Raw genomic sequence first — 13,969 nt, 5'->3', positions numbered from 1 at the left:
GAGCCAGCCATACGTAACTACAGTTACCAACGGACCGAATGCTCTCCACCAAGTATCCCTATTTGGGCCGATTTGTACTTTTTTTCTCCTTTTGACGGATATGTCTGGTAGAGACTACTACATCTGGTGAACTGATGGGGCCCGAAAGAAGTTTTTGCTGCCAACTTTCCGAAAAGCAGTCAGGCGTTCAGAAACATCAACTGTTTTTTTTTTTAAATGACACGCGGCCAGTTCATCAGGACGGCACTGTCTGTATGGCTAGTATTCATAGTTTTCGCACCTACGTGGCAAACCAAGAAACATATATAACAACAATGTGCGAACAGCAAAACTAATTAACAAGGGCGTTTTTCAGGCACTTGAGAAATTTCTATTGACTTCCTGCCCGAGGCTATCAGAGTGTGTAAATGTTCCGCCTGTGAAACGGGCCTTTTTCCTTTGCATATCTTATAGGGCCATCTGTATCACCTCATGCCGGTCCTCCTGCTTCCCTGCCTAAACTAATGACGGGTAGTAATTGTCTCGGAGGGTATGCGGCCAGACCACACACATGGTGTTACACACATGACCTAGTCGTATCTTTCGCCCTCTCCCAGCTTCTGAGGAATTCAGCTTCATTCAACTGTCGATCCCGTTTATAATCGTCATTACATACAACGATGCGATATGCCGACCGAAAGTTTGTGTTGCAAACATACACGACATTCCCTCCTGTCCTCATAGCAAGGAGGATCAAGGAGGTTATAGCCTCTTTGCCCATAGCCAGCTCTGTCTCGGAAAAGGGACCACATGCCTTTGTTTGACCGCGAGTTCATAAAAAAGCTATTTGCGACAGAAAGAGAGGCCCGGTGTCAATATTAACAGGAGCTAACCATGCGGCCCAGCAGGGGTGTGTGTGCCTTCTCACCTGGCAGGCACATGGGCCCGGATAGGAGGTGGCACGCACACACTCTCCAAACAGAGGTTAGGCTTGTCTTTTTAGATGTTCTTTATATCAGGCTATATATTTTGTCAGGTTTTCTTTATGTCCGCCAGCCAAACGAGAAGGAAAAAAAAGAAGACATGACAAAATAGACGGATGAAAAACGCCTAGAAAGACGTCCAACACAAGCCGAAACCTAACCTCTGCTTGGAGAGTGACACGCACACTCCCAAGGTGCGTCAGACCCCGCGTTGTTGCCCGGATGTGCGCATGATGCCCTGCCATGTTTACACGCAGAAAATTGCCGCTCGTTAAACCTTGCGACATGACAAACCCATGTTCTGTCAGGACGAGAATTGTGTTTGACGTCAAAGGTCACTTCCCCCCCTCCCCTGCCCGGTCCCGAATTACCGGGAATTCTACGCCAAGAGTAACGATTCCTACCTGTAGGAGGCACAACCCGTCTGTCGGGTGATGTGAGGCTTCGTGTTTTGAGATGTCTCGCTGGATCACCGACTTCATTTGGCCCTGATTTGTACAGAAATCGCCCGGCATGTTTTACTGCAAAGTTCAAACCGTAGCCCTGAAGGCAAATAACCGGCCCTCACCTTCACTATTCAATAAACACCGAACACTGGGCACAGATAGCTTAAATAAACTGTCCGAACAAGACGGAGTCTTTACAGTACACAAACAAGTGGACGTGCCCGCACATCTGGGAGGAAATTGGTTTTCATCTTTAGCCATTGGGTCGGAGTGAATGGAATGAGCCCACCTTGAAGTAAAACCCAAAATTATAGGTCTTTGTTGGAAGCATACTTTGATGTCATTATGCTCACGCACGGCTGCCAGGGGCCCGACAGCCCGGTCGACAGGACTTTACAGTACTCCGGGCTCGTGTCAACAAAGGGTTGGTTAAGTTCAGAGGGTCTGGGAGGATACACAAATTGCTATCATCTGTGTCATTACTTTAAGTACCGGTTGTAGTTCGTTATTGCCCAGATTTGTAAAGGCCTATCCCCAGAAATCCCCGTAAATTCGTCGGCAATTTCACATGAACAGAGAACTACAATTTAACAATACACTTTAATCCTGAGGTGGGATTTGAACGCGAACAACAAACTCTGTCGAACGAACAAACGTTGTGCACAGCTATGTGGTAGAAGTAACAGAACACTTTCAAAACGTGGGGCATAACTACAGGAACGGAATGTGTCAAAACTATGGTATAAAATGTATTTGAAAACTTCTACATTTACAACAAAATATAGCACATATGAAATGTTTATAGAATATGAAAACATATACATTTAATTCTGTACAAATTTCCCTATATTCTGGGCACATTTGATTACATTTAAATATCACATTTAGGTGCTCTAGTTTACTGATTATGAACGGAAACGCTGGTTCAATAATAAATATACACAGATTGCTGTTCTGCCCTCCCCCCTTCTTCACAACATTGGACGAATTCCCCTCAATGAAAATCTTCCAAAATTCGAAAACATGTACATCTAAAATTACATCGGGGTCAAAACCCGTTCTCTGGCTCCATGTCAGCGGTGACTATATCCAAAGCAAGCTCCGCTCTTGTAGAAAAAAGATAAATACTTCCTCTTATTTAAAAATATGACAGTGTTTCTCTGGTGGTGTGTTGAAATGGTTTTACAAGCCATTTTACAACGTTCTTTTTTCCAATATGAACTACCGATAGGTGACTTTAAAACGTTCTTGCTACTATCTAACGGCACCCGCATCCTTCAACGACCATGTCCTGGTAGTTTTTGAGAACAACTTGATCATTTTCGTTCAAATATAGCATACTAATCGGACTGAGATCTGTAGGCACACAGCAGGCCTTGGGCACCGCGAGAGGATTTACGGAGTTGACTAGAGTTTGAACTATTGCATGGTTTGTGGAATTGAGGTGATCTGCGAGGGGAAAGGGGCATTCCCCGTGGCAGTAGTAGGCCTGGTAGCCAGGTGGAGCTACAATCCAGTCATTCCAGCCAACATCACTGAAGTCAACATACAACGAATGTCTCCTGCAGTTGGCTTTGAGTCTCCGCCGCTGCTTTTTTCTTCCATTGGCGCGTTTTTGCCTGGAGGCGACCCTACTACTGTCACTGGAACCTTTGCCGTCATCCGTGTATGTGAGCAGCAGAGGTCTGCGGTGCTGCCACGAGTGGTCGTCCATGTCTGTAGACCGTCGTAACCGTACGTGGTGGTTTGATAGGGCCCCGCGCTTTGGAGACACCACTTCGACCTCCAACCCGTAGTTTCGCTCCGGGGAATTCTTCCACTTAGTAACAGCCGACCGGACATCAAAGGATTCCCACGATGAATTACGAACATCCACCAATTTGGTATCCAGAAGCCGCGTTATGGTATCCGAGTTAGTCCGACTGTTCGGTCTCATTACCTCGTACACGTTTACTCGGTACAAGTGGTGGTCCGTGGAGGCTCCGTACTGAACGTGATCAACATCAATCTGTTCCCGAAACAATCGTAACTCGGCCGCCTTTATAAGTTCCACGCTGGGGACGGCACTTGTGTTGAACAATAATCGCCGGTTGATCTCGTTGTCGCCCTCCCACACCGGCTGCTCTGCCTCCGATTCTTCTACACAACGTTTAAAAAAATACTTAAGTAAACAAAAGTGTGGGTACAGCATGTGCGAGTAAACACAGATTTAGTCGGGAGGACTCGTTAGACAAGCAAATGAATCGATAATGAAGTCTAGGGGTCAACAAATAGCTAATGCATGCACCCTGTCCCTCGCCCTGCACACACACAACACAATGGTATACATGGACTACGTACCTTCATGGTGGAAACTCCGCACGGTGTTGGCAGTACTTGTTGACTTTCCCGCAAAGTTGAAGTTGACACTGGGGTTTTCAGGGTCTTTCGTCTGGCTGTGGTACAACTCCAACATGTAGGGAGGGATCACCAGGTTCTTCCGAGGCCGTGGTCGCTCGTTTAATCCGAACATGTTGAGCAGACTTGACTCGAATGCCCGAATCATGTCATCGTTTTTGTCGATCTTATCGGGGCTGTACGCCGCTGCCTGCTTGGCTAGATTCCTCCTCCCGGCATCAGGAATAAGGTCGGCCCTTCCACCAAGCAGAATGTAGCACAGAGTCAGCACCAGCAGCGATCGGTTACCAGGAATCATGGTGCCTCTGCAAAGTATGAAAGCAAACTCTTTGTAAGGGCCCGAATGAATGCATGATGGGTCAGCCTCTTGTATATTTTAATTACGTAGTCTAACTTGTTTACGTTTTAAATATCGGATAATCGCCGGGTGCTGTGAAACAGCGCATGCATTTGCATGGGATTTGGGGGAAGGCTAATGAATTAAATATCGGAATCCCGGCTTCTGATAACACCCACTTCGTACAACAGCGCCAAACGAGCAACAGTTCCACCAGTCCATTCAAATTAAAACCAACGTAGGGTCGCAAAACTCGGCATGCATCCCCACGCGCAAAAAGTGGTTCAAACAACTTCCACATGTCCCCTGGTGGCAATAGTCCAGCGTTTCCCCGGCCCTAATTACAGGTACTTCATTTGTACCTCACACTTGTGTCAAGATGGTTCAGATAACATTATAGATTTAAGGTCATGTGTCGACAAGGATTTACAGATCGATCAAAAGTGGGGGTTTACTGCAGGTTTACGATCTACCGTGCCCCTGAATAAGTCACAACAGCGTCCTGGAGGATCGAGTTTCTACAGGAGTGGATCTCTCCCTCTCTCTCCCAGAGAAGAGGCTTCGCGTACCGAAGTGACGGCAACAACTCACACTCACTGTAAAAATGGGAGATGTAGCGCAGGCATTTCAATTGCGCCCATTATTCAACGAAGAATAGCGATTGGCCTAGTTGGAGAAATCCTGATGAACGCCATGTCATAGAGAGAGTCTGAGTCCCATTCCCGCCAAAAACCATTCACGAGAGATTTTTCGGTCTGAAAGGAAGAATGGAGCCACAGAAAAGAAGAAAGAAACTCCCCAGCTCGCCAATCACGCAAATATTGTGTTTTCCAAGGCCTAGTTTCCGCACACAGTCGACGTTTTTGTCAGCTGCCTCGCATTAGACAAATGGTGACAAACCCTGTACTATGACAAGGTCCAAATTAGAACAAGCAGATGTCATCCCCCGACCCTATTTAAGCCTTGAAATGTGACAAACTGCTACTACGTACCCACGGTCTCACTAACAGCATCCCTGGCTCCCACGCATAACAGACCCGAACATGCAGCCACATAGACAAATTGTTCTCCGTCAAGAAAGGGAAAGAAAGGTTATGTCGAAAACATCCCCCGATAATAAATCCTTTATCCCCTTCCTAAAGCGTTGGTTTTACGATGTCACGACCTCGGAGGGGTGAGCCACACTTGTGCCAATCAAGGGGCACCAAATGTAAAGTACATCTGACAACCAGAGAACGGCTTGGTGGTGCGAATATAGCCAGAGAAAGGGAGGGGGGTCAACCCGATTTCGGCTCGTCCTTCTGGCTTGAGAACACACTGGGGCATTTACGCCTAATCACGAGCACCGACAACAACAACAAACCGTGCTTGCTATTGATTAATGTTTCACACGTGAACCGTTTAAAACTACTTAATATAATCTGCGTGCGGATCTTTGTTTATGTACGGCTAAATTGGTGAAAATGGTGGCGCTTTACAGAAGTAGATCAAAATAAAAGATAAGGCGGAGGACGTTATATTACGCCCTTGATAAGACAAAGGAAACGACACATTCAATCGAGTCGTTTTTGTCTCAAGACATTAACAGTACCACCACACCCACTGTTTACCGACGCCTGCGTACAACTGAACTGAATGCTACAAAATGTTATAAACAAGATATCATCGAATTACGCCGCGCGGCTTATGTTACCAATTAGAAGAAACTGGTTTCTTATTATAGCAGAACGCTTGATATATTGAAAAGACCCATTTCGAACGTTTTTGGAAAGCCAGTCCACGAGTTGTTGTCCGCTCGCTGAAACTCACCCCGTCAAGCGGCGCAGCTGTTGGGTCAAATAAATTTCTGATCGACGGATTCACATGCTACGAGCCAACAAATCGGTGTGTTTAATCTAGCGAAGTTCAAAGAGCCAAATGCTTCCAGTCCAGTCGTTCAGACTTAACCTTTCTTGAATACATCTGAATTGAAAGGCGCACAAAGAGTTTCCAATACCCCCATCACCCTCAAAGGCGGGTCTTTATAGGCTGGAAGCCCGCTGCAATATTGTGAGGTTTTCGGTGCAAACGCGTGGAAATGTTCCGGAATGGATTACATATGACAGGAAGAAACGGCAAATCAGGCGGGAAACAATTGTTCCGCTTCCCGGGTAGTTCAAAGATTGAGACTTTCCGAAGGCGTGGACCCGAGGACCGCAAGAGCAGACCTCTGGTCGAACCAGAACAAATGCTATTTAAGCGACACAACTATCAAAACAAAACGCAACTGACATGACAACCAACCTGATGGCGAGCGAGGGGTCGTGGACACTTCTGCCACATTCCTGCTGGATTGCGGCCCGCTCCCCCAGCGCAAAATCACAGCATGCCCAAAGGACACTTCCAATACAAAGCTTACAAAGCCCCTTAAAATTAAGCAGCCGACACGACTCTTGGAAAGGGACAACCAACGCCGCCAACTCCGAGTAACAGCGGACAATAGACGATGGCAGAATGATGACTATTTTTGTCCAAAACTCACGATATACATACCAGCGTGGCCTGGGTTGCTGGTCCTACGGAATGTGCGGATGAATTCCTCCTATCCCGCATTGGCCGTTCACAACGGCTGCGCTCTCCCCCAGGCCCGGGAACTTGCGTCCGTCTTGGGTCCAGATTTCTACTCAATAGGGCGTAAAATTATTGTGAAGAGCCGCTCCGTACGCAGTCGTGAGGAGTGTGGCATCGGCGGATCTGTTCCTGCCCCATTTCTGCGCGGTTCCTCCGCCGGTCGCGATGTCCCGCTCGCAGACTTTGCGAGCACAGCAGGAGGAGAGTTGCCGCAGGCTGGTTGTGTACTAAGCGGCGCGTACCCCGAACATGGCCCGACTGCGCCGTGGGGACAGCCCTCTCGCTGGCGTAGTGAACTCCATGTGGGGACGACTGAAACTAGAGCTGTCGTGCTCACGTCACGCCTGATATTTACAGGTTGAAACAATGGTCGCTTGATATGAGTATACACAAGAAGTGTCAAGTTGTGGAAGCTAGTCTTGAACCTTGTAACCTGCGTCAGAGAGCGGCGAACGCGATTGGTCGACTGCAAGTGGGGAACAATCAGTTACAAGCGGCCAGGCGGGCGCAGATCTGTGACACTAATAGCTTTAGAGCTTTGACATCGTCCGGGGCCTGTTTTTCTTGCGGGATTTAAACTCAATAGGGTTATTCATTGCTTGACATCCAAAACCTTTGTTCAGCACTCCTTTACCAGCTGCAGAAGAGTATGTCGGTCAATATTGCAGCAAACTGTTGATGAGTTGAACAAGCGGGGAACACTGCAAACAGCCAATGTACATCGCACGACTTCGACGAATTCTTTCCGGCTTTCGATACACTATCAGCGTGGCCGTGATGTTTGCTGGTACTTTGTAGTAACAAGCTGATGTTGTGGATAAATGTTAGCTTTCTCACAGTATCCAAATTGGTTTGTACCCCGGAGAGGCGATAAAAGAGGCCTGTCAGACAGGAGAGCTTGTATATAGAACACGTCCCCTCGCGTGCTGCTGGCGCACAGATGGGACCCAGTCGTGGGGAACGAGAGAAAACACATCAAGTCGCCCGCTCCGCGTGCATATATATTGTCCTAGCAGTTCAACAGAACGAATGTTAACTACGTGCTATCACGCTAGGTCCATAATTTCAAACGCCACGTCTTCTTCTGGTCTCTCCCAAGTGAAAACAGTAACGAGACGGAGAACAACAACACGAGCATTGAAACACAAACGCGATTCCTAAAGAAATGTACCTCATCATTGTCAATAGGGTTTGGCGAAAAACATCAACATGTGCACCATATGTTGGGCCCGTGGAGTGGAGGGGGTGAGCCGGTATCCTAGCGACGGTGTTGAGTGGCAACGGGCCATGCAACAGGTGAATGCAACACGAACCGCGCCCTGAAGCGAGAGAGGAGGCAGAGCAGAAGAAGTATGGAAACCGCTATCGTTACATAGATTTACGACATCTCCTAGCCTCGGAGCGTTTTGAACTGGCAGCCGTAATTATGAACACATGTTTTACGCGGTTCGCATCTTGCGGGCACATGCCTGCCCCGCACTCTGCCAATCGACGGGAGTTCTCCCTTTCCCTTTAGGTTGTCAGTGGGCATGAAAGGACAGGAACCGACGGAGAAGAGGAAGGGAACCAGGCCAACTACGGGACGGAGCTGCGTTAGCTCAAGTCTTGAGTGGGAAGACGTGGCCCGTATGGACCATAACGGGGCTGTCAGTGGTAATTAAGGCGGAATGCAAACTCAGTATATTTCACCACGGGCCGTGCCAACTGGGTTCAAGTAGTCTGGGGAAGGACGTGATGTGCAAATGGCTGGCAGAGGGATCGTCATGGCTGCTAACATCAATATGGCACTTGCTGAGGCATGTAATTACCGGAATATGCTAATTGCCGATTGCACAATGCGTGGCAGCGAAGGCAAGGGCGTCCGTCGATCAGGCGGTTAACAGGGTGTGATGGAGGGCCGAGTTAGACCATATCAGAATGTAGAAGTGACCCGCGTGGGGTGTACAACATTTAATAAGGGGAGCTAGTAGGGGCCAGTAGCTAGCCTAGGCACGCAGACAGCTAGGGGGCATACCTAGCCTGGGCACGCAGACAGTCTATCATCTGACACACGAGGTACTAGTACTGTAAAGTGGGACACACAGGTGACTAATTACCCACAACAACCTCTGTTTCAGTAATGACAAGCACCTCCCCCAGGACACTCGCACTTTAATCACCCACCACCGCTGATGCCATGATGACAGACTGGCAGAATAAATACGAATTACCGTCACCTGACGTAGGCCGGACACAGCAATTATCCCAGCTTTCTGGGCACGAGTGACCTTGCTACTCTCCAAGCAGAGATACTGAAGGATGAGGAGATCGTCATCCTTCTTTTTATGAAGACCATTTATAGAAAGCCAACATGTACCATACTACCAATCAGATGAAAACCTACAACGATCTCCTTCATTAACCTCTGCTTGGAGAGTATAAGCTCGCTACAAAAAGGCGACCGTCCTAAAACTCTCAGTACAGTACTAAAGTAACTGGAGATGTTTCAGTTGACAAGGTTCTTTGCACGCCTGGCGGCCGGGCACGGTAACCCACCTGCTGCATATGTACTCTCCAAGCAGAGGTTGAAGGGAACGGTTGTCACCTTCGTCTGATTAGTACCCAGAAGGGATCGGCTGTCAGTAGAAGCTAACAATCTCTCTCCCATCAACTTCTGCCTGGAGAGCACTCTACATGGCAATTCAATCAAAACTAGCCAACAATCCGAACACAACATACAGTGATACACTGTATTCGATAAGTCTTCCTGTTCCTAAACATGAACACACCTAAACATCGTTCAGTCCGTCTCAATAATCATATGGTATTTTAACGAAATTTACAGCCGGTCATATTTCACAAGACATTCAAATTATACATATTTCAGTAAAGCCGCCGACACGCTTGTCGCACATTTTTTTTTTTTTGTCGGCATTGCAGAACCGACCGTCAATGAGAATCTACAGCAAACTCTTCCGTCTTACAGGTGTACAACACATCCACGACTGCCCTTAATTTGCTGCCGTAAACCTATCGTACGAGTACGACAAAAGTTAGTAAGAGAGTTTGAGTCTGAGTGTGGATCAGAAGGTGTCTCTTTAGGATATTGGCGCGAGGCTTTCGGTGTGGCTTGCAGGACGAAATGTCGTCACTCTGGTTGCTGCTGTTTCGTTGTGGGGTCAATCAGGACGAAATGTCGGCATTCTAGTAAGTTGCCACCCTACCATTTCTACGGTTGTGGGATCCATCAGGACAAAATGTCGGTACCCTACTTGTCACCATTTCGTTGTGGTGTTCATACGGACGAAATGTCAGTACCCTGCTTTTTGACGTTTCCTTGTGTAGTCCCCTGATTATCAACATTTCGTTGTGGAGTTTTTCAGGACGAAATGTCGGCACCCTACTTGTGTAGCTAGTGGTTCATCAGGACGAAATGTCGGTACCCTACTTGCTAATGTTTCATTGTTGACTTTATCAGGACGAAATGTCGGTACCCTGCCATTAACGTTTCGTTGTCGTGTTTCATCAGGACGAAATGTCGGCATCCTGCTTGCTAATGTTTCGCTATGGGTTTATCAGGACGAAATGTCGGTACCCTGATTGCTAATGTTTCGCTGTGGGGTTCATCAGGACGAGATGTCGGTACCCTACTCTTTATGGTCACCTACAGCCGCATCCCTCCACCACCATGTCCTCGTACTGACGCAGCACGACGTTGCCGCTCTCGTCGAAGTACAGCATGGAGATGGCGGACAGCGCCGTGGGCGCGCAGCACGGCCTGGGCACGGCGGCCGGGGCCACGGTGTTCACCAGGGTCTGGATGATGGCGTGGTTGGTGCCGTTTAGTTTCTCGTTCAGGGGAAACGGGCAGTCCCCCGCACAGTAGTACGCGTGGTACCCGGGCGGGGCGATGATCCAGTCCTGCCAGCCCACCTCGCGGAAGTCCACGTACAGATGCTGCCGACGACAGACCCTCGCCTGCTCCTGCAGCAGCGGCGACGGCGTCTCGACGTTAGGGTCAGCATTCTCGTTGTTCAGCCCCCGTTTTGCTCGGCAATGACGGCGGTCCGACGAAAATATGAGAAGACTAGCACGTAGGGTGTCGAACGTCGGGCAGGCGTTGCCTTTCTTTGAGCCCTTTAAAGTTATGGTTACCAGAAAGTCTACTGTGTCCGTGCGTTCGGTTTGCCACGATAGGACGGCCTTCAACACGTCCGAAAGGACGACGACACTGCGCCGCTGAACGCTGAACCCGTCAACCAGGGTGGGGGACGTCACGTTCATTCCGCCACTCCAGTCCGCTGCGACGTGATGAATCTTGATGCTGTATCCTCGGTGGACTTGCAGCCACGACTGGAAATAGACGGGCAAGACCAATCGCATCTCCGCGTCCTTTATCCTCTCGTGAGACTGGATGCTGGACATGTTGAAGACCAAGCGCCGACGATAGCACACCTCCTCGTCTTCCGGTCCGGGGAAAGCAGACCAACCTGTCGGAGTTAATCCAGACAAAGCTTCTTATCGTCGCAGTGGTTAGACCTACACTTGTAATCTACGGTCAGGTTGCCAGCTTACTAGTTCTGCATAGCTCAACGTTCTCAGACTTGTCAAAAGTTATCATATCCCAATAGATGTATAGCACGGCATGACATGAACGATGACATAGCGACCAGAGACTAATCAAACATTTGCGACCCACCGCTCAGCTATCTAGCTTACAGCCGATACATCATAACAACTAGTCAGCAGGCCAGCGGTCAGGTTCAGACATGCGGAGGCCATATCATACCAGGACTGGCAGGCAGCAAGTGTTGCAAGTACCCCCACACAGAGATATTCTGAGCGCGAGTAAAGGGAGCAGTTCCGAACTAACCATTTTCAGCAATGCTGCGGACGATGTTGCCTCGGATGTGGGGGTCGGAGAAGGCACATGAGCCGGAGGACGCCTTCACGGTCCGCTGGCTGCCTGTCACTCTTCGGTACAGTTCCAGCATGAAGTCTGGGGCCCGCTGCACCGATGATGGCTGCGGCCGTTCTCGGAAGCCGAGAATGTTCAACATTCTGCGCTGGAACCTGGTCCCCTCCCGGACACCGGCGATGTCATCCCCGCCCGCGTGTGCCAGGGCGCAGCCCAGCAGGGCCCACGTCACAAGTACGGCCCTCATGCCGCGCTCATGGCCGATGTTGTTGTCCCCTCTTCTCTCTTTGACACGCCGGAATTTCTGTCTGGCTGATGTGTGGTATGACGCTTGGTGAGTGAGGATACACCAGTTATGACTGATTGACACCGCAGATGTACAACTACGGCCAAACAGTTAGCGACACCCAACACGGGAGATATGAGCATCAATCATGAAGCACAACTCTCCCGGGCGCACTTTTGCACCATCGACACGTTCAGCGAATGCCAACAACACTCGCTGCACAACATCCAGTTCTGGGTCCAACGGCAGCTAAATTGCCAGGGTGGAGCCAGGCTGGTAAAAATGTCCCTCCTGTTGATGAGAATTCTTTAGAAGTCGGGTTTGTTTATACAACCTTTGTGTGGTGGTGATGAGCCACTTCCGAACTTATCCTGTCGGTATGCTCGTATAAAGACAGGTCTTCCCATCCCAAAGTGGTCAGCTTTTGGTCCAGGTAGAAGAGCTTAACTCCATAGACCCAGAAAAGCCCGGGGGATAAGACTCTTTAACAGGTGACAAGTTTCCAAACAAGCCTGCGCCTTTCTCAGGAGACAGACATCAACGGACCTCTTGTTTTCCGAGGAGACTCCGATTGCACCTGGGCGGTGATCGTACGGTCGCTATGACAGCCTCTCACGTCAGGACGAAGAACACAAGTGTTGTATTATTATTGACTTCAACTGTTTATTGCTGTTAAAGAGAACACGCAGAGCATGACGTACGTACCGTCACCTGCGCCTAGTCACTATCCTTGACCTGAGGTCACCAATGACGCTCGCTTACCGCGTAAAACACTTATCATATATTTGTCCCCGAATTGTCCCATACCCGAGAACGAAGTCCTTTCATACGCACGTACTCATGACACATGCGTGACGTCTAATATGTTATTTATACAAACATCGAAAATAAAAGGTTAAGCATACGTACGTTTCTAAACTAGTATACCCTTTCAATTCTATGAAACGTCAACAGTAAATAGAACAACGTAACAGCTTACAGCGCAAGTACGTAATATAATTGGGATATTTCATGAATAAACAACGTACCAACAACTTGCAAACAAAGGAAACCAACAGAACACAAGACAGAATGTCGAAGCTTTTCCGATCAAGCCGAGTCTCGCCGTTAACAGGTGTTTCGTGTGACATTGGAAGGTTTCCACACCGACATGGACCGCATTCCGATCTCATTACGTACTGCACGTCTACCATTACTTTGTTTTGCTCCGTTTGACAAAATTGTCAAACGAGAGGCTTTATTATATCGCCATTTAATTTTACACGGCATCAATTTTACACACTGACAGGCCATCGACATCCAAACCCCGGCAAGTGCCCTAGAATGAACCTACGGCTTGGTTATCCCCTGAGAAAGCGTGCTGAGGCATGAGAAACACTACAGTAAAAGTCTTCCAAAAATACGTGACCTCTCTCTCGGCATCGGGCACTATTAAGTGCTGTGGGCCGGGATCATCTAAACTTAGCTCTCCCGGTAGGACTGACCCTGAAACACAAGGCATGGTCTGGGACCGTTCCATGGCGCGCAAATCAGCTGCTTGTTGAATTGGGATATCCGGACTCCAGCGGATTCTATGCCGGCAATTTCAAGACTTCTCCCGCATAGTTAGCTGTGGAATTCCCAGACAATTTGACCCACTTGTAGAAGTTCACCGGGCATGCCCCCCGGGGAGGGGCCGAACTCACTCAACGAAGGGAGAAGAGACAGGAGAATGTATTACGTACTTATAAAAAGTGCTCATGCTTACTGTTGAAAGAGCTGTGGGTCTAATTCCTTCTCTACAATTTAAGGAAAGATTGGTAGCTTTCCTTGCCATGGTTGATTTATTACATTTAATGACTGCGCATGCTGTTCTGACATGCTTTGGACACAGATGGTAATAAAAGTACCTTAACTGTAATCACACGGAATGTTTTAATGATTGACACGCCAAGGTAACCACATTGGCTACGATCGGCTTACTAGCCTTTCAAACTGAGGCTTTCCCGACAGTTCATACATACATGGCACTATTTCCGAGAGGGGGGAGTTACT

General features: G+C 48.5%; 1 protein-coding gene across 1 annotated transcript; it reads right to left on the bottom strand.

The window, feature by feature from the left end:
• Positions 1-1,989: 1,989 nt before the first annotated feature.
• LOC136432001 (uncharacterized) lies at positions 1,990-12,510 on the bottom strand. Its single transcript, XM_066423014.1, has 5 exons — positions 11,605-12,510; positions 10,395-11,221; positions 6,426-6,697; positions 3,749-4,110; positions 1,990-3,547 (listed from the first exon to the last, which is right to left on the bottom strand). The coding sequence occupies exons 1-5, from the start codon at positions 11,894-11,896 to the stop codon at positions 2,667-2,669; spliced, it is 2,634 nt and encodes an 877-aa protein (XP_066279111.1). The 5' UTR covers positions 11,897-12,510; the 3' UTR covers positions 1,990-2,666.
• Between the last annotated feature and the right edge of the window lie 1,459 nt (positions 12,511-13,969).

This window comes from Branchiostoma lanceolatum, chromosome 4, assembly GCF_035083965.1.
Source record: "Branchiostoma lanceolatum isolate klBraLanc5 chromosome 4, klBraLanc5.hap2, whole genome shotgun sequence".
Taxonomy (NCBI): Eukaryota; Metazoa; Chordata; class Leptocardii; order Amphioxiformes; family Branchiostomatidae; genus Branchiostoma; species Branchiostoma lanceolatum.
The sequence above is the reverse complement of the archived record's forward strand: the minus strand, read 5'-3'. Positions and strand labels throughout refer to the sequence as shown.